This window comes from Diceros bicornis, chromosome 28, assembly GCF_020826845.1.
Source record: "Diceros bicornis minor isolate mBicDic1 chromosome 28, mDicBic1.mat.cur, whole genome shotgun sequence".
NCBI classification, from domain to species: domain Eukaryota; kingdom Metazoa; phylum Chordata; class Mammalia; order Perissodactyla; family Rhinocerotidae; genus Diceros; species Diceros bicornis.
Genome location: NC_080767.1, coordinates 43,874,021 through 43,896,809, shown reverse-complemented (window position 1 = coordinate 43,896,809; position 22,789 = coordinate 43,874,021). Strand labels below are relative to the sequence as shown.

The window sequence follows — 22,789 nt, the reverse complement described above, 5'->3', positions numbered from 1 at the left end:
ATCATTCCAATCTCTCCTAGGTTGTAGAGTTTCTGCCAAGATATTGGCTGCAAGCCTGATTGGGAGTCCTTTGTACATCTTTTTTTTTCTCTTGCTGCCCTTAATATTTTATCTTTGTCATTGACTTTTGCCAGCTTTACTACTATATGTCTTGGAGAGGGTCTCTTTATGTTGATATATTTAGGAGATCTGTTGACTTCATTCACTTGTATTTCCAGCTCCTTCTGCTGAGAGTTTTTTTTTTTTTTGTGAGGAAGATCAGCCCTGAGCTAACATCTGCCAATCTTCCTCTTTTTTTTGCTGAGGAAGACTGGCCCTGGGCTAACATCCGTGCCCGTCTTTGTCCACTTTATGTGGGATGCCGCCACAGCATGGCCTGACAAGCAGTGGGTTGATGCGCGCCCGGGATCTGAACCTGGGCCACCAGCAGCGGAGCGCACGCACTTAACCACTATGCCACGGGCCAGGCCCTGCTGAGAGTTTTTTTACAGACACATTTTGCCTGGTTAGGAAGTTCCCTCTATTCCTAGTTTGCTGAGTTATTTTTTAAATCATGAATATAATTCCCTTTTATGAACTGCTTGTTCTGCATCTACTGAGAGGATGGTACGATTTTTCCCCTACCTACCATCGATGAGCCACACTATAGGCTTTTGGTTGCTCAGTCAGCCTTGGCTTCTGGAATGCACTGGCATTGCACTCAGCCTCCTTGGCCTACGTCGGGGAGTCTGACTGCTGCTGTCCCGTCTGAGTTGCCATGTCAGTCCTGCTGGGCTGTCCTCCAGCGCTTGGTTCAGGTGTCCCTGCTGTGGGCCTTCCCCTCCATGTCCGGTCTTCTGCAGGAGCCTGGCAGGTTACCGCCATCTGCTCGATTCCTGGGTAGATTTGTTGATGAAGCCACTGGGCTCCTGATCCCCCAGATTTCACCTGGACAGTCTGTTAGTGACCTCCCCTCCCCCAACGTGTGGGTTCACAGTCAGGTCCTGACTCTGACCCCTGACCCCAACCCCCACCATGTGAGGGGGTGTGGCTGGGGTCAGAGGTAGGTGCCAGGGGCTTCTCTCCATTCCCTTGGCTGGGTACGGGCACGCCAGGAGCCCAGCCTCCCTTGGCTGCCTACCCTCCTGTCCTCCCCAGGCTCCGGGCTGCATGACCCCTGATGGTTCTTGACAAAAGAACAAGAGGTTTATCTGGACTTTCCTCTATGTCCTGCATTCTTGAGTTTCTCAGTGGCGCTGGAAAGGCTTAGAGTTGGACAGCAACTTGGCGTTTCAGCAGAACTTGCACAGTGATGTGGGGCCAGGGTCTGTGCAGCACTGGGCCTTTATGGTGGGTGGGGGCCAGGAGGTGCTGCTGGGAGGGGGCCACAGTGAGGCAGTGAGAAGCCAGGTATGGCTGCAGAGGAGCCCCACCTGGAGGGCATGGAGGGCAGGAGGCGCAGGGGTGGGCCTTCTGAGGGGAGGGGGTGCCTGGTGGCCTTAGGTAACTCAGAGCTGGGTCCCTGGGCCCCTGGTCTCAGATGTATCTTTCTTTTTCAAAGCCCAGAGCAAGCAGTGGTGACCTTTCTAGGCCAGCCAATGCCTTCCTTCACATTGACCTCAGACACTGGTCTGAAGGCACCGTCCCTTTTCCAGTGTGAGGGTGACCCTGACCTCCCGAGTGTGGGTCGGGTGTCCCTGCAGAGTCCCTGCCCTGGCCAGCACTGGGCTAGGTGAGCGCCCACTTTGTGGTCTCCGTGCCCAGTTCTGCAGCGGGGGTGGGGGCTTGGGTGAGCAAGAGAGGATCAGGGCTTGTGGGTGGGGGCTGCAGGGAGGAGTTGGTGGGGAAAGCTTTGGGGAGTGGCCAGCCTGCGTGGGGTGCAGGAGGAACCAGGGAGGGGGACAGGGTGAGGCAGAGGCTGGGACCACTTTGGGGCTTCAGTAGAGGCTGGAGGCAAGATATGGTGGGCAGTGGATGAGGGTGGGCTGTGACATGGTGCAGAGGGGCGGGGGTGCCACACTCTGCTGGGCATGCCCTGACAGGCTCAGCTGGCCTGTTCGGGGCCTGGGCAGTGCTGTGGGCTTGGCCCTGGTGTCCGACACCCCTTTGCTGCTCACACAGCTTGGATCTTCTGAGACCTGCAGCCCATCATGGCTGAAGCATGAGCCACAGGACGGGCTCAGCAATGCTGGATGGCCAGGTCTCTGGGAAGTGGCAGTGGGGAGCTCTGGCCAGAGGGCATGAGAGGCCGTGGGCGCTGGCAGCATCTGCGGGGAGCCCCAGCGTTGGTGGAGGGGGGTCAGAGGGCTCTGCAGTGGCTGCACAGCCCCTCCCATGGCCCTTGTCTTGTCCCCCCAGGCCAGGACCCAATTCTGTTCCAGCAGGCCCTGCAGCCGCTGTGGTCTACGCGGGAGCTGCGGCAGGTGAGCACGTGGGGACATGGACACCTGGCTACTGCCCTCAGAGGGCCGTCCCGTCCAAATGTTCTGGCAGACACGTCGGGGTTGGAGCCCCGGGGGGAGGCCTGCCAGACGCTGGTGGACACAGGCCCCTGAGGCTCAGAGCGGGAGGGAGGGCCTGCGGCCACCACTCAGCTCCTGTGCAGCACAGGGGCCTGGCAGGCCGTGGCTGTGTGTGCGCTGTGTGGGCCGGGGCACCTGCTGGCCTGCCTCAGGCCTTGTCCACAGCTGCCTCTCCCAGGGAAGGCAGCCAGACAGCTCCTCTGGCCATTGGGGGACGTGTGTGGTCTGGCAGGGTTCTGCAGTAGCAGCCGCTGCCCTCTGGACCACGTCCCACTGTGATGGTGAAGGCTCTGGCTGACCCGCGGCTGCTCCTGCCCTGCAGTTTGCTCCCTGAGGCAGCAGAAGGGTGAGGTTGCCCTGGCTCACAGGGAGGACACAGAAGTCACTGCTGCTCGGGCCACAGGGCCCAAGAGTGGCTTGAGGGACAGGGCATCACCCTCTCGTGCCGGCTGAAGGGTGGGCAGCGTACCCAGACCCGGGCAGGCACCCAGTGCCAGCGAGATTCAGGAGAGTGCCGCGGGCTCGCGGGGTGGTGGTGTCCGCGGGCTCCAGAGGCCGAGGGGAGACGGGCCGAGCCACAGCTCGCAGGACGGTGTCTGGCTCCCATGCTGCTTCACGGCGCAGGAGGGGCCAGCACCTGGGCAAGGTCAGCCAGACTTCTGGGGTCGCCCCTTCTCTCCTCACGTGTCTGAGCTGCGTGGCGTTGGTCAGTTAACCGCCTCCCGACGGCATGCACTTGGGCCTCCGAGCAGCCAGTCACTCTCGCCATCAGCCAGATAAACCCAGAGTTTTTGCAAAAGCTAAAAACTCTTTAATTTTTAAATGTTTATACCTCTGGCCTTGAGGTTCTGACTTGGGAAACGTGACCATGTTGTGGGAATGTCCCGCATGTCCGGGCGGCCTTGCCTGGCCCCTGTGTGCGTGGTTTTGTGCGTTTTTGTCTGTCCTAGCGTCGAGGTGAACTGACCTCATAAATGGGGCTGGGGAGCCCTTCATTCCCTGTCCTCCAGAGCACTGAGTGAAGACAGGGATTGCTCGTTCTGCGGGAGTCTGGAAGGGCGTGCTTGCGGTTCTGCCTGGGCTGGGGTCGGGGGGTTCGGGGGGGGTAATATCTAACTAAAGACCCGATTTCCTCAAGGGTCGCGGCCCATGCAGAGTTTCCACTCCTCATTTTATTTCTCTAGCAAGCTCTGTGCCACCTGCATCACCACGATGGTTGGCCAGGTTCTTCATGTTCTCGAGACTCAGACGCGGAACGCGCGCCTCCAGCTCCCGCTGTGCTGCCCCCCTCCCTTCTGCTCTTCCTCTGGGCCGGTGGTGGGCCCCGCGGTCCTTGTTCTAGCCCCTTAACTTCCGCCCTTGTCTTCGAAGCCCTCTGCCGCTCCCTGCAGTCGATGCACTGTTATTTCCCAGTGTCCTGCTCCCGCCCAGTCGCCTGCTTCCAGCCTCCTCTTCTCTGGTGCACCAGTTTCCCCCTCAATTCTGCTCCTCACCGTTTCCATTGTCCTCCTTTCTGCCTGTTTTCCGAGGCTCGTTGTGGTGTCTCCTTTGAATGACGTGTTGTTCGTTTCCAAACAAGCACACAGGTGTGTCTTGACACCTCTGTGTTCCTTGTTTCTAGCTGTGGTGGAGCGCCGTCTGTGAGTTTTAGTTTCGGTGCACGAGAGGCGTGCTCCGTGGTCGGTTTGTACAAATGTTCCGAGCACCCCTGGGCAGCAAGCTCCCTACTTGGTGACTGGGTCTCAGAGCTTCCGCCCGGAGGTGATACATGTCGTCTCCGCTCATGGTTCACTCACCAGAGCTGGACCTGGGTTCCAGTGAGTGGACGAGCACCATGCTGCCCAGTGTCCAGTACCCCAGGGGGCGGAACTGGGGTGGGGGCTCCCTGCAGTGACTGTGAGGTGGTGGGGAGGCGTGTGGGACATGCTCAGAGCGTGTGGAGGGTAAGGGCCCGCGAGGTGCAGGGTGTTGAGGGATGTGGGCTCTGGCCTGGGCTCAGGGTTCAGGCGGCTGGAGACCTGCATGTGGCCAAAGCGCTGAGGACGAGGGTGCAGATGGCCCAGGACGTCCTGCAGGCCGAGGAGGGCCGGCTGTGCGAGAGCAGTGAGTCCTGAAGGCCAGCAGTGCATGTGGGGGTTGCGGGGACCCCAGCAGGACAGGACAGGGAAACTGGGGACTGGGTTTGGGGAACTTTTTGGGGGGTGTTGATACAAGGAGGAAAGAAATGGGATGGTGTGGGGAGTGGGGTGGAGGCTGTGGTTCTTCCTTTAAGATGGGAGCAGAAGCGGCAGGTTTTGATGCTGATATGAGTAACCAGGACAGAGGGGGCCCGCTGAGTGGGGACGGCGGAGAAATGGGAGGTGGAGGAGGGGCGCATCAGTGGGAAGGACAATGCTCCCCGAAGTGGGGCCCAGAGCGGCGCATTCCTTGGGAGCTCATTGGAAATGCTGGTTCTGGGATGCACCCAGCCCTGCCGTATCAGAACCAGGGCGTTTTAACAGGCCCTCTGGGGCTCTGGTGCCGCTCAAGCCTGAGGACCACGTGGGATGATTTTGGTAGCACTGAGCCCACCGAAGTCAGGGGTGGGCAGGCGCTGGGGGGGGCAGCGACTTCACCTCTGGAGCGCGAGCCAGGAATGAGGGCACTAAAGACGCAAGAGGGTGATGACCAGAGGCCCAGCCAGGTGGGAGGTGGGAGATGGAGGAGAGATCAGAGGACAGGAGGGAGGGAGAAGGTCGGCCAGGGTCTCAGAGCCATGGGTCTGAAGGATCATCGACATGGACATTGAGACCATGGGCCGAGCACGGGAGCAGCGTGAGAGAGGGTGACAAGGGGCTGGGACCTGAGGGGTCAGGCGGCCAATGACCAGTGGGTGCTGAGCCTGGTGCGTGAGGTCCCCCAGGGCTGCAGGGGCGGGAGGGGCAGGAAGGACCCCGGCCCGCATGGGGCTGCAGGAGGGCCCAGCACCTACTCAGTAGGGCCACCGTGCCATGTTCTCTCTTAGTTGTGTTTATTCTTTCACTTCTGTCATAATTCTAGAGATACTTATTTTCCATTTTTGTTCCCAAATTGATGTCCTCTTACCCCTAATCTTAGGGCGATAGTCGTCCTGCCTGTGGTGACGGTCCCTCCTGTGTCTGATTTTTTACTGTGAGCTCATGGGAGCGAAACTTCTCCCCGGCAGCCGAGGGCCTGGGCGTCGCTGCTGAGAGTACAGAGCCAGTGCCAGTTCCCCGGGCTGCCACCAGGACTAACTTCCTGGACCACACGTCTCAGTAAATCCAGATCTGTGTGGCATGCAGGCCCGTGCTCAGGAGCGGCCCTTCCCCACTGGAGTCCAGGCCAACGGACACGCCACCAGTCACCCTTCCCCAAGGGGCGCCCCTTGGAAGATCCCACTCCCCAGGCTGTTCTCCTGCCCATGTGGGCATCGGCGCCTCCCGGCAGCCCTGGCCCCCTCGCACCCGCCGCCTCGTTCCTTGCAGATCCCACTTCCTTCCCTGGGTGTCTGGAGAGAGAGTCGCCAGGCCTCCTGAGTTCCCCAGGTGCCTGAGGGGAGCGTCTGAGTCTCATTTCTGGCAAGTATGATGAACTGCCCGCGTGCAGCAGCTTCCCCGTCACGCTGAGCCTGAGCGCACGTGTGGTCTCAGAGCGTCCCAGGGAAGCATCATCCATGCGCTGGGCACGGCCCACGGCCCACGACCTGCTGCCTGTCTACTGCCCTGCGGGGGGTCCCGTGGCCATGAGCTGCTTGCTGCTGTCTGAGCACAGTGGAGGCACTGGTGTGGGGAAGGCATGCACAGTTGGGACATGGGGAACGCCCAGCGCTGCAGACCGCAGAGACGCTTTCCCAAGTGAGAGTCCCAGGCTCACCTGGGTCCTGGCAGCTCTCAGAGGGCAGAGAGGTGAGAAGGGCCACAAGGCCGAGAGCAGACACCCTCCACGGCTACTCAGTCACTGCAGGGGGAGAACCTGTGACCCAGGCTTGGTCAGTGGGACCCTAAGGGTCACCCAGGAGCTGCTAGGAGGGCTCCTCTCTGGAGAAGACACTGGAGCAGAGGCAGGCAGTGCCTGGGTCCTTGATGTTGACGCAGCTATGAGCCAGGCCTGCGGAACCCGTGGGGTGTGGCTCCTGAGGGCTGCCCCTGCTTTGGCACCTGGGCTGGGTGAGCAGCCCCCCATGGTGGTCCCGGGGACGGTGCAGGGCACCCTGCTCAGGACGTTGGAGCAGCATCACTCCACTCCCTGGGCCGTCTTTGCTCTGAGCATTTTGGGCCATGGGTCGAGATGCTCCCAGCAGCAGGAGGGGGCAAGGCTTGGCTGCGTGGGGGCAAGACCCCCTGCACTTTGCAGGCTGGGCCACAGAGGGGCTCCCACTGGCATTCCCAGATGCAAGCTGGGGTGCACGTCCAGCTTCCTGGGAGCCCCAAAAGCTGACGGCCTTCAGCGCTGCAGTGCATGTCCTCTTGAGCCTTCTCAGGGGAGGGGGCAGAGCTGGCCACCAGGTGCAGAGGGTGGAGCCCTCGGCCCAGCCAAGCTGTCAGTGGGCAGCAGTCATCTCGGAAGGACATGCCCACTTGCTCCCCTGATCCTTTCCAGGGCTTCTGTTGGCCGCCACAGGAGATTCCCACTGTCGTGAGTGGCTGGCCTGCAGCTCTGCCCATCTACGTGGAGCGGGTCTGGGGGCTTCAGCAGCCACCCCACTGGGAAGGGGTCTGTGTGGCCTCGTGGGATCTTCTCTGGCATCCTTCCTTCCTGCAGTGCACCCAGACCTGGCTGCCCATCACCCTGGCCACAAGAAGGATGGTGGCTCCTTTGGAAAAACCTTCTTTTTTGTGGCCACTTGTCAGTGGGCACCTGGTCTAGAGCTGGGAGCTCTTTCTTGGGCAGGGGCTCTTCCTCCAGCTCCCTGCCCTGGCCAGCGGCCAGCCCCACACCCTCTGCCTGCTGGTGGTGGAGGGCTCGGCCATGCTCTGGCCCCAGGCCCACTGCAGGAACTGCCCTGGGAGAAAGGAGATATGGTGTTTACCTGAGCCACCTTTCCAGCGGAAGAACTGGCTCCTTGTAGCTAGGAGCCACTCGTCCCAATCACACAGCCTCTCCTGCTTGCTCTTTGAGCCTCTCAGAGCTGCTTTGCTAGAGGCCGTGGATGAGAACTGTAACTGAATAAACTAGGACCAAAGACCCGAGCAGGTCTTTCTAGATCTTTCCTTTCCATAAACCAGAAGGTGGCAGTTATTTAGACTCAGCTGTCTTTCTTCACACCTTCCTATGGGGTGTTGAGGTGGCTGGTGCAGACGCCACCCCCTCCCCTGGAGATGGGGAAGGTGGCCCCAGGGCTCCGTGGAAACCACGGCCCCTGCTCGGTGCCCCCTAGGCCCCGGGGGCCTCTGTGCTGTGGCCTCTGTTCGCCTGTCCCGAAGGGTGATAGTGTCGCAGCGTTTGAGGCTCTTCTTGGTCTGTCCAGCAGTTTCCCACAGCCACAGCAAGGGGCAGGGGGGCCTCATCTCCTTGCTCCTTACAGGGTGGCCTCGGGTGTCAGGGTGAGGTGCGAGTGCTGCCGCTGTGTCCCAGGCTCACGGCCTTGGGGGTGGACCCCGGAGAAGTCACTGTGGCCCAGGCAGATCCTTGGTTGCAGGGTCTTGCACTGACCTGAACGATTGAGGCAGGCGGCATGTAGCTGGGGCTGGCCAGGGCACCAGGGGCCAGGCCCCGCGGTCATGTGGAGGACACCAGCTTGCTTTAAAGTCTGTCGTGAAACACACCATCGTCCCCCTGAGACGTGGAAGGTAGAGAACACACGTGCTGTCGGTGTTTCTTCTCCCAGGTCTTACATGCCTCTGATCTTCTGCAGCGCAGGAAGCGGAAAAGTAAACACAGGGCGTCTCTCACTTTGGGTTTTTCTTTTTTCTGTTTCCCATTGCTTGCTGGCCCCGCTAACTGTCACCGTCACCGAAGGGCCAGCGCTGTGTCCTGTGCGTGCTGCACAGGTGATTGGGGCACAGAGAAGTGACAGGAGCCTCTTGAACGGAGCCTGGCCTGGGGAACAAGCCCTCTGTCTTAATGGGACCATTAGTAGGGACAATGACCGCCACCCGGGGCCTGGGGTGCAGTGGACCAGAACAGAATCTCGTGGCATGAAAAGTCGTGGAGGCGAGGGTGGTGCTGAATAGCAAGAGTCCCCTCTCTGAATAGACTGCACTTCAGACGTCTTCGTGCCGGCAGGGGAGGGCCTGCCAGAGGGTTTGAGCGTGACAAAGCACCAATGAGGTTTTGTGTCTCCACAGCAGCTCCGGGAGGAAGCCTGGCGGCGGTTTGCTGCCCTGGACGACCCGCGCGCTGGACTCCTGGACATGCTGGAGGGCAGCCGGGGCTGGCAGGGGAAGGGCCCCTCCCTGGAGGCCTGGGTCACCTGTGAGCTGCAGCGCTGGCTGCAGGCACAGCCACACCAGGGGCCGGCCCAGGTGAGCCCCTCCTGAGGCCCCACAGGTCACGTTCCAAAGACACGTCCTTTCCCGCCCTGTCCATCCCTCTCGGCATAGTGGGCTCCACGCCTGCCTGACCAGGCCTCTGCAGCCTGTGGAGCTTGCCCACAGTGGGTGGGGGCGGGGCAGTTGGCCTTAGGGCTGGCCTGTGGGCTTGACTCTCAGACTCCCGACAGCCACACAGCTCCCTGACAGCCACACAGCTCCCTCGCCGGTGCCCTGCCCTCCAGGCCTTGCCTGCCCTGAACGTCCACCCATGGGTGCAGGGCTGCTGGTGCTGGACTTCCAGGGCCAGGCCTGCCCCGGCACCAGGCCCCTGCCCATGTCAGGCCCCATGACCCTGGCTGCAGGATGCTACCTCCAGCTGAGGCCAGGTCTGGGGTCTTCCAGTGCAGCCCGAGGCTGAAGCAGCTGCAGGCTCGTGCAGTTAGGGTCCTCGCCGAGAGCCCCCCAAGTCTCGTGGGGCCGCTGGTCAGTATCTTCCAGCTGCAGGATGCAGACCGAAGCCCCCTGCTGGCTCGTGTCCACCAGCTCCACCAGGAGGGCAAGTTCAAAGAAGTGAGTGTGACTTTCTCCGTGGTCCTGGGCCCGAGGAAGAGGGACGCAGGGCCAGGGGTACTCCTTCTCACCCTGGGCCGTGGGCAGGGTCCCAGCGGGGAGGGTGAGAGCCAGGCTGAGGGGGCTTATGGGGTCCACCTCTCCACCCCTCCACTGTGAGTGGGTGCACAGGGGGCTTCAAGTCTGGTGCAGAGGGTTTTGACGACCAGCCCACCTGGGGGCCCAGCTCAGGGCCGTGCAGTGCATCAGGGTCCTGGGAGCCCCTCACACTGACTGAACCGAGACAGAGGCCAGGAGCGGCCCCCCACGCCGGGCCTGGGTCCATACTGCCGTGGCCAGAGTCCTTCCTCCTGAGATGACCACTGGGCCCCCGTGTGTGCTCAGCAGTGCCGAGATGCCCCAGCTCTGGCCTGGAAGCCCACGTGCAAGCCACTTCATTAAATCCTGTAAACGCTCATGGGGAGCTAAGTGGAGCCGGGGTAGGGGAAAGCTAGCGATGGTTCCTCTGGCCACATCTGCCACCCCACAGGCCCAGATCAGACAGCTGGACCACCCACACCTCAGCTCTGGCCCAGAGTCTCTCACAGCTGGTCACCTGCAGGTTGGGGGCCCCTTCTCCCTGCTGCTGCCTCTGCCCAGGCCCATCTCTAGGGTCATTCGGCCTCCATGTTGGCGTGGCCTGGGGCGGGGAGCCGAGACCTCTCTGGGCCCAGCCAATGCTCCTTGAGAACAGAATCTGCACTGCGGGTCCTCGTGGGGGGCTTGCAGCCGCGGCTACACTAGGCTGGGGCACTGGCCACTTTGCTACTGTTCCAACAGCAGTCCAGCAGTAGCAGAGTATGTGTCCAGGCATCTGCAGGAACAGCCCCCCAGAGAGCCCTGGGCGCTGTGCCTGCCACCTCCCTGGACCGGTCGTGGGGCCCTGCCCTGGACCGAAGGGGACGCTCTGGCTGGTGTCCTCTCCTGCTTGTCTGCGGGTTCACTTGGACCAGGTCAGGCCAGCAGTGGAGACCCTGTGAGGATCTGACTCCCCAAGGGTCCTGTTGGCTCCTGACCATCACCGGGCTCCTGCCTGACCATCACCAGGCTCAGGCAGGACCCCCATCCCACCCACACCAGTGATCCTGAGACCAGCCCCTCAGCACGGCGCTCGTGTTTCTGCTGAAGTTCAGCGTGGGGCACTTTGGGGCATGTCAGTCGAGAGTCACTCAGTGTGTGCGATGCATTTGGGTGTGGGGCTGCCCAAGGGAGAGGTCGTTTCGCTCCCTTGTCGTTGGGGGGCTGGGTCAGAAAGGCCGAATGTGTAAACAAGGAGTCTCTGGGTAGGAATTGTGGGGCTTTTGGAATCTTGGCAGGTTCCTTGAGTCTCCTTTGTGAGCAGTGCTGCCTACATGTAAGCCCAGAAGGTTTTGAGAGGAAGCCAGAGCCCTGAAGTCACAGACTCAGGCATCCCCAAGTCTAGCCGGGAGCCCCAGGAGTGACTTGGGTCTGCATGAGGCAGTAGGGAGCGGTGGGGCCTGCGGTGCTCAGGCAGGGAGGAGGTGGGCCCATGTGAGGTGGCTCTGAGCTGTTGCTGCAGGGGCGGGGGAGCCCCCAAGGCAGTTGGAGCAGGAGAGGTGGGGAATGCTGGGGTGCCCCATTCGGGGGTACAGTCTCACTGAGGGAGGAGTCCAGCATTCCAGGAGATCCAGAGACTCTCTCCTGGCTCACCACCACCCCCACGGCCTCGTCTGCCCAAAGACGAACCTAATTCAGGGTCAGTGCTGCTTGTGGGCACTATCCCCACACCCACTGCTGCTGGGGGGCGCGGCGGGCACCGGGGCAGGATCCAGGCCCACCCCACGTGGGGCCCTCTTCCTGAGGGACCTGTCCTGGTGAGGAGGCTCTTGGGAATTTAGGCAGTGGGGTCGCCTCGGCCTCACCCAGACCGCCTGGACTGCCCATCCCAAGGAGGTGTGCACTGTGTGTTGGCATGGGCTCCGCCGTGGTGTCGTTGCCTGACACGCCCAGCCCAGGCCTTCGTCTCCCGGCTGGGGAGTGGCGCTGAGAAACCAAGATGGCCACGTCAGGAACAATGCGGGACCCGGCTCCCGCTCAGGTGGCGCGAGGCCATTCCCCACGGCCTGAATGGGTGGCTGTGCCTGCGAAGAATGCAGGGAAGCAGAAGGCAGGCTAGTGTTTCGGCCGTCTTCTGTTACACTCAGCCTTTCAGAACGTGTCTGGGGCAGGCTGAATGTGCCTCCCTCGCGCTCCAAGGCAGGGATCCCAGCACAAAGGGGGCTCTTGTCCCGCACAGGCCCCTTCTTCGAAGAAAAGCCATTGTCCCGGAGCCGGGCCGCCCGGCAGGCGGTGCACGCTCCAGTGCCCACTGCTGCACCCGACCGAGAGGGGCCGCGTTCAGGCCTGTCCGCTCGGATTAGCAGGGACGCACGACTTAATGCGCTGCGATATTTCATGTCCAGGGCGACGGCTGGCTCTGGCAGATGAATGCCCGCTTTTGTCTGCTGCGTTATTTTATTTACATTTTTTAAACAGCTTATCAAGGTAAAAAGATAGCTTTGCTTTAAAAAAAAAAAAAAGGCCCCTTGGCTCCAGGCCCACACGGAGCCGTGGAGGTGGGAGGCAGGCCCATCCCAGGGTCCGAGTCTGGGCTTGGTGGCCTGGGCACCTGCCCAGCCCTCCTGCCTGGTGGAGCAGGCAGCCCAGGGGTGCCGTGGAATGCTGTTCTGCGGTCACCGCCCAGCCCCTCTGGGTTGTAGCCTGGCGTCTCTCTTTTGAGTGGCTGGCTCTCATCCTCCTGTGAGGAGGTCAGGAAGGCCCACCAGGAGCCAAGTGGGTCCAGCCCTGGGCAGTTTCCTTCTGTGGGGTCCCCCTTCTCTGGGGCCAGTCACAGGTGCCTGAGCCAGCAGTTGATCTTCCTACACCTGCTGGGCCTCCCATGCGACCAGGCAGTGGGCCGTGAGCAGCCTGGCCTGCCGTCACCTCAGCAGAAGTTCAGACTGAGAAATGACTTGAGACAGATTCTAAGCTAGGCCTGATGGCAGTGACAGAACCACACGGAGCCCCCGAGCCCAAGGTGGAGGCCAGGCCAGGGGGCTTCCTGGGTCTGCTGCCAGCCATCCCGGCCACCACGGCCACCCCTGATGGAGCCAAGGTGCCCTCCCACGGCTGGGTGAGACCGAGCCACCTCCCCCTTGTCCTGTGCCCACTCCCTCAGCCCAGCCTCCAGGCTCTGTGTAGGGTGTGGGTGCAGAATGAGGGTGCCTCCCAAACTGCCCCTGGGGGTGTATGTAGCCTTCCAGCCCCAAGCATGCTGGCCACACCCCTGCAGCGTTCACACTGGCCGCCTGGCCAAGAGAGGGCACCCTGGGTGCGCGGAGAGCTCTGGCCGGGCCTGGACAGAAAGCTGGCTGCACTGGAGGAACCAGGGAGGAGGAGAGAAGGGCTGTGGTATGCGCCTCGAACCCCTCCTGACAGCGTCATTATGCGGCAGGGTAGGGTGTGTACCCTACCTCACAGGTGAGGCCTGAGCCGCACACCTGGGGTATGCAGGCTCCACAGCCTGCTCTTCCCCGCTGGCCCCCCACCCCCTCCACAGCCAGTGGACACTGAGTGCCCACTGCATAGGCACTGCTGACCGGGGCCCTGACCGCAGGGCAACAGGTGAGTGGGTTGAGGCCGGACAGCAGGCCCCTTGGACGTTGCTGGCTCCTCGCAGGGGAGGGAGTCCTGGTGGGCAGTGAACGGGCTCCAGGCTGCTCTCTAGGAGAAGCTCCTCCTTCTGCTGTGAGGGGCAGTGCCCTGCCTGCAACCCAGGCCACCATCCCAGGCTACCTCCCCAAGCCTGAGGCCTCACTCCAGGATTTAGAGGGGTTCTTGGATGGGTAGGGGGCCCACTAAGGGCTGCACCCACCAGATGATGGAGGCTGATAACCCAGCAGAGATGATGGGGGTGGGGGGCTCACCTCTCCTGCGTTCACTGGCCCAGGGCCTGGCCTGGAGGATGGGAGCATCCCAGGCCCCCAGGTATTGGTCCCACAGCCCTTTCTCCTCCAACTGTGGCCTGGCCTGTCCAAACCCAGGTCTAGGCATTGGCCCTGGAGGAGCCTGGAAGCCAGGTGGGAGCACAGCAGGTGCAGGACACTGGCAGTGGGCTTCTGACCACCCCAGGTTCTGAACTTGGTATGTGAGGCCACTGGGGTGTGCACACTGGCCTTCCTGGGTGAGGGTGCAGTGCTCCCTCAGCTTCTCAAGAGGTCTCCCTTCCAGAGGAGGTCAGAGCCATCCTGTAAAGCTGGAGCAGCCCACAGGGAAGGTCCCCACATGATGGCACCTGCCCCCCTCCCACAGTCCCGGCCCCTCCCCTGCTTCGGCCCTTCGCCCCCCCCCCATGCCTTCTCCTCTAGCCCTTCCCCCAGCCCTTCCCATCCCCTCTCTGGCCCTGCCCCCCAGTCCCTCCCCCAGCCCTGCACCTCCCCCTCCCCCTCCCCCGCACCAATCCCCCGCCCCAGCCCTTCCCCCATCCCCTGCCTCTACCCCCGGCCCCGCGGGGCCTGGCGAGGCCAGCCCTGGACACGGGCCAGGCTGTGGAGGCGCCGGGTCAGCGCCGCGCAGGGAAAGGACCCGGCCCTGCGCCCCCGCCCCGCGCTGCCGGGGCTGGAGGCCGGGCGAGCCTTTCCCAGGCCGCTATTTTCGTCCTTTCTGCGAGCGGGCGGCCGGCTGCTCCGCGGTTATTTTTGTTCATAATGGGAGCGCGATGTATGGAAATTATTAATAGCAGCGCTACGTGCGGGCGCGCAGGGCGGCAGGCGTTTGTCTGCCGGGTGGAGGGGGGCCCGGGCCCGGCGAGGGCGGCCCAGGTCGGGGTCCGATTCTCAGCCGCGCCCACTCCCCCAGCCCACGGGCGGCTGCCCCGGGAAGCCGTGGGCTCTGCGCCTCGTGCTCTGTGGACCCAGGGGAAGCTCTGTGCGTGGCCCGCTTCACCACGTCCTCCTCCAGCGCTCCGACCCGGGGCCAGCCCACTGCGCGGACAGACAGCCGTGCGCTGTTAGTGGTTTGGGGACACAGAGAGTGTCCCTTGAGGAAAGTGCTCAGAGGCGGGGAGGAGCCCCTGCTGCAGTCCCTCGCGCCTCCAGGGTGCACAGAGGAGGCCCCCCGCCCTGACCCCTCGCGTGGGCACCATGACTGCCATGCTGAGCCCTTGCTTGAGGGGGTGCGTCTGGGAGGAAGGGGGCAGGTGAGAGCAGGTGTGAGAAAGCAGCGTGGGCCAGAGCCGGGCTGCGTAGGTGGCTGATGCAGGCCCCTCTCGGTCCCCTGCTCATTCATCAGCCCTGACCTGGGCTGCCTGGGCCTAGCACCCACCTTGAGGCCCATCCAGGCCACACCCCAGCCTGGGAAGGCACAGGTGTCATTCTCACTTGCCCCACCCGGCACAGAGCCTGGCTCAGTACAGGGGGGACTTGTCGGCTGGGATGCTTCTGGAATCCAAGCACCTTGGCCTGGGAGCCACACGACTAGACCAGGACGGTCTGCATCGCTGTGCCTGCAGCGACTGGGAGGTGACCAGGCGTGCGTGCAGAAGGGGGAGCCCCCACCATGGAGCTGCCTGTCCCTCCCAGCCCAGTATAACCCACTCCCTTTGATTGCCAGGCTGCCATGCTGAGCACAAAGCTGAAGCTGCAGCCAGAACTAGATGTTGAAAAGGTAGGTGTCTTCCCATGTAAATTGTTTAGGCTTCAACGTGAACACAGTTTGATGAGGGAGGTCTCCCACCTACGAGCCCTGGGCTTTGCTCCCCACAGAGTGGGGCCACCTGACCATGCAGGGAGGGCCTGAGAGGAGGGGCAGGGTGGGGCCAGCAAGTGCCTCTGAGCAGTGGGCTTCTGTGTAATGTGCCTGCCCTGGCGGATGGGCCCCCGTCCAGTCTGGGCTTCAGGCAGCCTGACCTTTGTGGCCTCGTGGGGGAGCAGAAGGGAGGCCAAGAGGGGTCTTTTGCAGGGGCCACTGGGAGGGGGGCTTTGTCATGGCCTGGTTCTGGTAGGGGGAATGGCCAGCGAGTCCCAAGGCTCAGCGCCACAGTCAGAGTCTCCGTCAGGACCTCCTGGAGGGCTGGGCAGCTTGGGGATCTGGTGGGCGTGTGCCAGGCACACGTGCTGGCACACCGACTTTCCCACGATGAGGCACTTCTGGGCCGCCAGGGCCTCTGACGGTGGTTGGTTTCCATCCTGCCCAGCTCGGTGAAGACGAGGAGGAGACAACCGAGCTTCCCCAGGACCCCCCTTACTTCTTGGGGCCTCCAGTCCTTCGTCATGGAGATGGGGATGACCACAGAGCCCTTGGGACGAGGCCCAGGGAGCAGTGGGGCCTGCACGTGCCTGTGTGCGAGCATGCGCGTGCGTGCAGGCAGGGCCTCGGGCACGGGCACAGCTGGGGTTTCACAGAGGTGCTCAGACACTCAGCTGGACCTCTGAGCTCCCTAGGGAGGCAGGTCGGGTAGACTGGCCTCTGGGCCCTCTGGGTTCTGATGCTCTGTCCACTCCTGCTCTGGGCTGGAGGTGAGTCTGGGTCTGGCTCAGGGCCAAAGGCTGCAGTGCAGAAGTGCCGGGCGCCTGTGGGGCTATGGCCTGAGGCTGTGCTCCCCTGCAGATGGGCACCCCACTGCTCCTCCAGGACAAGGCGCACCTCATGGAGCACTACGTGGATGGCTTCCCGGATCTCCAGAGGAGGCTGCTGGCCCTCATGGACTCCTGGTGCCAGCCCGGCTTTGACATCAGAGTCGTTGCCAGGTGAGCCCCCGGGCAAGGAGCTGGGCAAGGACAGCAGGCACGTGGAAGAGCCACCCGCACAGCCCCCGGGCTCTCACCCAGGGGTGAGTCGCAGCCAGGTCAGCCAGGGGCCTGCTTCTGGAGCCAGCAGACTAGGATTGACAGGAACCGGGTGAGAGATTAGCTGTTCTTAGATGACAAAAATAATTCTCCCCAGTGGCTCCTTCCTGATGCAGCCCTGGAAGTCACACTGCCTGTCCATTCATTTGTTTCTTCATTCCTTCCTTCATCTAACGAATATTGTTGGAGCACCTGTGGTGTGAAACCTATCCCAGCAGTTATGGAGAAAAGGCAGTGCGCCAGCAGGAAGCCTGTGTGGATTCGGTGAAGCTATGTGTGTGCGTGTGTGGTGTGCATTGCATGCATGTGTGTGTGAGACACGAGGGTGTTACCTGGGCCTGGGGCCCCGGGTGGCATCTGGGAGGAGAACGGCTTCCTGCAACGTATCTGGGGGTGGCCCAAGGGTGAAGCGGCGCTCAGAGGTCTGTGGAAGTTCCCTGGGCCATTACACCAGGCTCCCTGCACCCTCAGCCCCAGACATCTCACTTGAGAGTCGGACCTGGGGCTCCAGCAGCGGGCCTCCCGGGACCTACCCTCCCCAGAGCTGCCATCAAGTTGCGTTCACTTTCTGGGTTTGTTTCCTCCTCTCTACAGTGGGACTAATTCTGCCTGTCAAAGGTTTGTTGTGACTTCACATCCTATGAGGCAGACAGGCACGTGTGGCACCAAGCCAGGCACACACAGCATGAGCTGCCATCGCTCTTGTTAGGTGTTTAACACGGGAGACATAGGCAGGGCAAACAAGCAAATGTACTGATGGGGCTGGAGCAGGGTTCTCATCGTGAGGAGGGGATAGGGGATGTACTGATGGGGCTGGAGCAGGTTCTCACCGTGAGGAGGGGGTAAGGGAGGTACTGATGGGGCTGGAGCAGGTTCTCACCGTGAGGAGGGGGTAGGGGATGTACTGATGGGGCTGGAGCAGGATTCTCACCGTGAGGAGGGGGTAGGGGATGTACTGATGGGGCTGGAGCAAGTTCTTACCATGAGGAGTGGGTAGGGGAGGTACTGACGGGGCTGGTGCAGGGTTCTCACCATGAGGAGGGGGTAGGGGATGTACTGATGGGGCTGAAGCAGGTTCTCACCGTGAGGAGGGGGTAGGGGATGTACTGATGGGGCTGGAGCAGGTTGTCACCTTGAGGAGGGGGTAGGGGATGTACTGATGGGGCTGGAGCAGGGTTCTCACCGTGAGGAGGGGGTAGGGGATGTACTGATGGGGCTAGAGCAGGATTCTCACCGTGAGGAGGGGGTATGGGGATGTACTGATGGGGCTGGAGCAGGTTCTCATCGTGAGGAGTGGGTAGGGGATGTACTGATGGGGCTGGAGCAGGGTTCTCACCATGAGGAGGGGGTATGGGGATGTACTGATGGGGCTGGAGCAGGTTCTCACCATGAGGAGGGGGTAGGGGATGTACTGATGGGGCTGGAGCAGGTTCTCACCGTGAGGAGGGGGTAGGGGATGTACTGATGGGGCTGGAGCAGGGTTCTCACCGTGAGGAGGGGGTAGGGGATGTACTGATGGGGCTGGAGCAGGTTCTCACCGTGAGGAGGGGGTAGGGGAGGTACTGATGGGGCTGGAGCAGGTTCTCACCGTGAGGAGGGGGTAGGGGAGGTACTGATGGGGCTGGAGCAGGTTCTCACTGTGAGGAGGGGGTATGGGGATGAGGGGTGAGGATGGCGCTGGGGGTCAGATTTCACTGTGGATATTGGTTCAAATTAATGATTTCCAACAGTTTCCTAGTGCGATGCTCTGAAAGGCCCAGAAGCCATGACATCCCACAGCAGTGAGCATGCACGGCAACCATTCTTGGTTCCCAAATGCCATTCTCCGCTGAAAGGCAGCAGGGCTCCATGAAGAATAGACTGAGAACAAAAACAGTGGTGCTAGTGGGGCAGAATACCTTGAATTGTTGAAAATCCATGAGTCCAGAGTGATGCTCAAGGGATGAAGGGAGGAAAGCTCTTTACAGTGTATGCCAGCTAAGAAACGAAAAAGGAATGATGAAATTAAAAATCACCATTTTGTAACTACCAACAAAATTATTGATTCAGGCACAGATCATGAAGAGATGCTAAGAAAGAAAGAGATAAATTACAGATTAGCAATATCAGGAATGAATAAAGAATATCACTACAGATCTTACAGACGTTAAAATGGTAATGAGATGATGTTTACAACTTGATGCAAATATATTTGACAATTTAGATGTAATAGACCAAATTCTTGAAAAACATAGTTTACCAAAACTGATACTGGAAAAAATAGAAAATTTGAGTAGTCCTATATCAAATAAATCTAATCTAGTTCAAAACTTGAGTAGTTCAAAACTTCACCACAAAGAAACACCACTCCAGACATTTAAGGAAGAGATCGTACCAGTCTCACACAGATTCTTCCAGAGAATATAAAAAGAAGGAGCACCTCCCACCTTGTTTTATTCAGCAAGTTTAAGCCTTGATGCCAAAACTTAAAAAGGACATTAGGAGAAAGGAGAATTAAAGTCTAGTATATCTCATGAACATAGATGCAAGAATACTAAACAAAATATTAGCAATCAAATCAGCTGACATTAAAGAGTTGATGAAGAAAATGAGGAGACAAGCTCAGAGTGGAGCAAAGTATTTGTAAAAGACACATTTTATAAAGGACTGTTGTCCAAATATACACAGTTCTCTTAAAACTCAACAGTAAGGAAACAAACAACCTGCTTTAAAAAACAGGCCAAAGACTTGAACAGACGCCTCACCAAAGAAGACGTACAGATGTCAAATAAGCAAATGAAAAGATGCTTCACGTGATATGTCATCAGGGAAATGCAAATTAAAACAACAAAGAAATACCGTTACACACCTATTAGAATGGAAAAATCCAGACCACTGAAAACACCAAGGCCTGGTGAGGATGTGAAGCAGTAGGAACTCTCATACATTGCTTTTGGGAATGCAAAATGGTGCAGCCACTTTGGAAGACACTTTGGCAATTTCGTACAAGACAAAACCTACTCTTACCATACAATCCAGCAGTCACACTCCTTGGCATTTACCCAAAGGTTTGAAAACTTAACGGCCACACAAAAACTTGCACGTGGATGTTTATAGAAGCTTTATTCATAATTGCCAAAACTTGGAAGCAATCGAGGTGTCCTTCATTAGGTGAATGGATAGATAAACTAGTCCATCCAGACAATGGAGCATTACTCAGTGATAAAAAGATATGAGTGGGCCAGCCCTGGTGGCCTAGTGGTTAAGTTCAGTGCACTCCACTTTGGCGGCCCAGGTTCGGTTCCCGGGCATGGACCTACACCACTCGTCTATCAATGGCCGTGCTGTGAAGGTGGCTCACATACAAAATAGAGGAAGATTGGCACAGATGTTAGCTCAGGGAGAATCTTCCTCAACCAAAAAAAAAAAAAAAAGAGCTATCAAACTATGAAAAGACATGGAGGAACCTTAAATGCATATGACTAAGTGAGAGAAGCCACTCTGAAAAGGCTGCATACTGTGTGATTCCAACTCTGACATTCTGGAAAAGGCAACACTTGGGGACACTAAAAAGACCAATGACTATGAGGCGGCAGTGATGAATGAGTGGAGCACAGAGGGTTTTTAGGGCAGTGAATCTACTCTGTATGATTCCGTAATGGTGGACGCATGTCATTATACATTTGTCAAGACTGGTAGAAGGTACAACCCTGAGAGTGAACCCTAACGTAGACTGTGGACTTCAGGTGAAAATGACATGTAGGTTCATCAGTTGTGACAAATGGACGCTGTGGTGGGGGGTGCTGATAATGGTGGAGGCTGTGCACATGTAGGGTCAGGGGGTATATGGGAAATCTCTGTGCCTTCTGCTCAGTTTTGCAGTAAACCTAAAACTGCTCTAAAAAAAATAAAGTCTATTTCTTTAAAAAGTTAATGCACCACGATCAAGTGGAATTTATTTCAGGAATGCAAGGTTGATTTAATATTCAAAAATCAATCGTAATTCACCTCATTAACAGATTAGATAACAAAGACTACATAAGCATCTCAATATATAAAGAAAAAAGCTATAAAATTCACCTTTTTCATGATAAAAAACTCTTAGCAAACTACAAATAAAAAGTAACTTCCTTAATCTGATAAAGGATATTACTTAAAAAAGAAAACTACAGCAAGCATCATTTTTTTTAAAAAAAGTCTTATTGAGGTATGATTACTGTGTAATAAACTGCGTTTGGAGTATATAATTTTGTAACTTCTGGTATACGCCACATGCCCGTGAAACCATCACCAAAATCCGGATACGGAACCCCCACCACCCCTTACCGTCCCCAGGAGACCACTGATCTGTTTTGTGTTACTAGTAGATTCTTTTTCATTTTCTAGAACATTACATAAATGGAATTATGTAGTACAGCTTCTTTCTCTCAGCACAATTATTTTGAGATTCATCCATATTGTTGTTTTTATCAGTAGTTCATTCCTTTTATTGCTGAGTGGTATTCCAGTGCATGGATGGACCATGGTTTGTTTATCCTTCACCTGTTGATGGACATTTGGGTAGTTCCCAGTTTCTGCCTATTAGAAATAAAGCTGCAGGGCCAGCCTGGTGGTGTAGCAGTTAAGGGCGCGCGCTCCACTGCGGCGGCCTGGGGTTCACGGGTTCGGATCCCGGGTGTGCACTGACGTGCTGCTTGTCAAGCCATGCTGTGGCAGCGTCCCATGTAAAGTAGAGGAAGATGGGCACGGATGTTAGCCCAGGGCCAGTCTTCCCCAGCAAAAAGAGGAGGATTGGCAATGGATGTTAGCTCAGGGCTGATCTTCCTCACAAAAAAATAATAAATAAAACTGCTGTGAACATTCATGGACTGGTCTATGTGTGGACATGTGCTTTCATTTCTCTTGGGTAAAGCCGGGAGTGCACTGTCTGGGTCATATGAGAGATGTGTGTTTAATTTTTTGAGAAACTGTTAAACTGTTTTCCGAAGTGGTTATACCGTTTCACATTCCCTCCAGCAGTGTATGTGAATTACAGTTGCTGCATGTCCTTGCTAACACTTGGTGTGGTCGGTCTTTTTCATTTTAGCCATTCTAATAGGTGTATAGTGACATCTCCTTGTGTTTTTTTTTTTTTTTAAGATTTTTATTTATTTATTTTTCCCCCCAAAGCCCCAGTAGATAGTTGTATGTCATAGCTGCACATCCTTCTAGTTGCTGTACGTGGGACGCGGCCTCAGCATGGCCGGAGAAGCGGTGCGTCGGTGCGCGCCCGGGATCCGAACCCGGGCCGCCAGCAGCGGAGCACGCGCACTTAACCGCTAAGCCACGGGGCCGGCCCTCCTTGTGGTTTTGATGTGCGCTTCCCTGATGACGAGTGATGGTGAGCATGTCTTCATGTGCGTATTTGCCCTCTCTGTATCTTCTTGGGGGAAGTAGCAGCTCCATCTTTTGCACATTTTTAAATTAGGTTGTTTTCATATAACTAAGTTTTGGGAGATTTAAAAATATAATTTGGGTAAAAATCCCTTATCAGATATGTTATTTGTAGACACTTTACCCTGTGGCTTGTCTTTTCAGTCTCTTAACCATGTCTTTCAAAGAACAAAAGTTCTTAATTTATTGAAGTCCAATTTATCAATTTAAAAAAAAAATTGTGGATCATGCTTTTAGTGTTGTAGCTAAGAAATCTTTGCCTAACTCAAGGGCGCATTTTTCTCCTATGCTTACTCCTAGAAGTTTTATAATTCTTGGTTTTACATTTACACCTGTGATTCGTCTTTAGATAATTTTCATATATGATGCTAGCTGTGGATTGCAGCTCTTTTTGTTTCGCATATGGATGGTTGTTGTCAAAGACTGTCAGTTCCCACTGAGTCGTCTTCGTGTCTTTGTCAGCTGTCCGTATGTGTGCGAGTCTGTTTCTGGACTCCCCACTCTGCTCTGCAGACCGGTCTGTTGGTTTATTGCCGACACCCCACCACTGTGACCACCGCAGCTCTGTGGTAAGTCAGGCCGTGTTCGCTCTCCAATTGTGTTCTTCTGTCTCAAAGTCATTTTCATTATTCTAGACCCTTTGCATTTCTATGTGAATTTTAGAATCAATTTGTCAATTTCTACCCCCCCCCCCCCCGCCCTGAGCTGGAGAGCACGGCCAGGGCTCAAGACCTCGGTCCAGCCTAACCGGACGCGGAGGAAGCAGAAGAGCAATTAAAACAAGCACAAACTTGTGATCAAGATCTTGAGAGGATACTGTGTCTGAAATAAATGCCAGACTGGACAGAAGGAGCTGTCAGAACACAGAACTCCTGTCGATAAAACCCATGATGGCAGAGGAAAAATGCAATAAAAGCCTTGGAAAATAAATTTGAAGATCTCTTCCAAA

General features: G+C 57.8%; 1 protein-coding gene across 11 annotated transcripts in view; it reads left to right on the top strand.

Moving 5' to 3' along the window:
* Positions 1-22,789, top strand: part of EXD3 (exonuclease 3'-5' domain containing 3) — a 106,152-nt gene that overhangs the window by 39,782 nt on the left and 43,581 nt on the right. For 4 of the 11 annotated variants that reach the window (XR_009215940.1, XM_058524584.1, XM_058524585.1 and 1 more), the window contains 5 exons: positions 2,338-2,402; positions 8,789-8,965; positions 9,377-9,544; positions 15,194-15,247; positions 16,190-16,329. Coding sequence is in view for 10 of the 11 variants with exons in the window: in XM_058524584.1 (XP_058380567.1) it covers positions 2,338-2,402; positions 8,789-8,965; positions 9,377-9,544; positions 15,194-15,247; positions 16,190-16,329 (604 nt within the window). In the remaining variant the exon portion in view is untranslated. Of the gene's footprint in view, positions 1-2,337; positions 2,403-8,788; positions 8,966-9,376; positions 9,545-10,620; positions 13,208-14,700; positions 15,113-15,193; positions 15,248-16,189; positions 16,330-22,789 lie in introns of those variants that run through there. The other 7 variants (XM_058524587.1, XM_058524588.1, XM_058524592.1 and 4 more) reach the window with 7 other exon arrangements.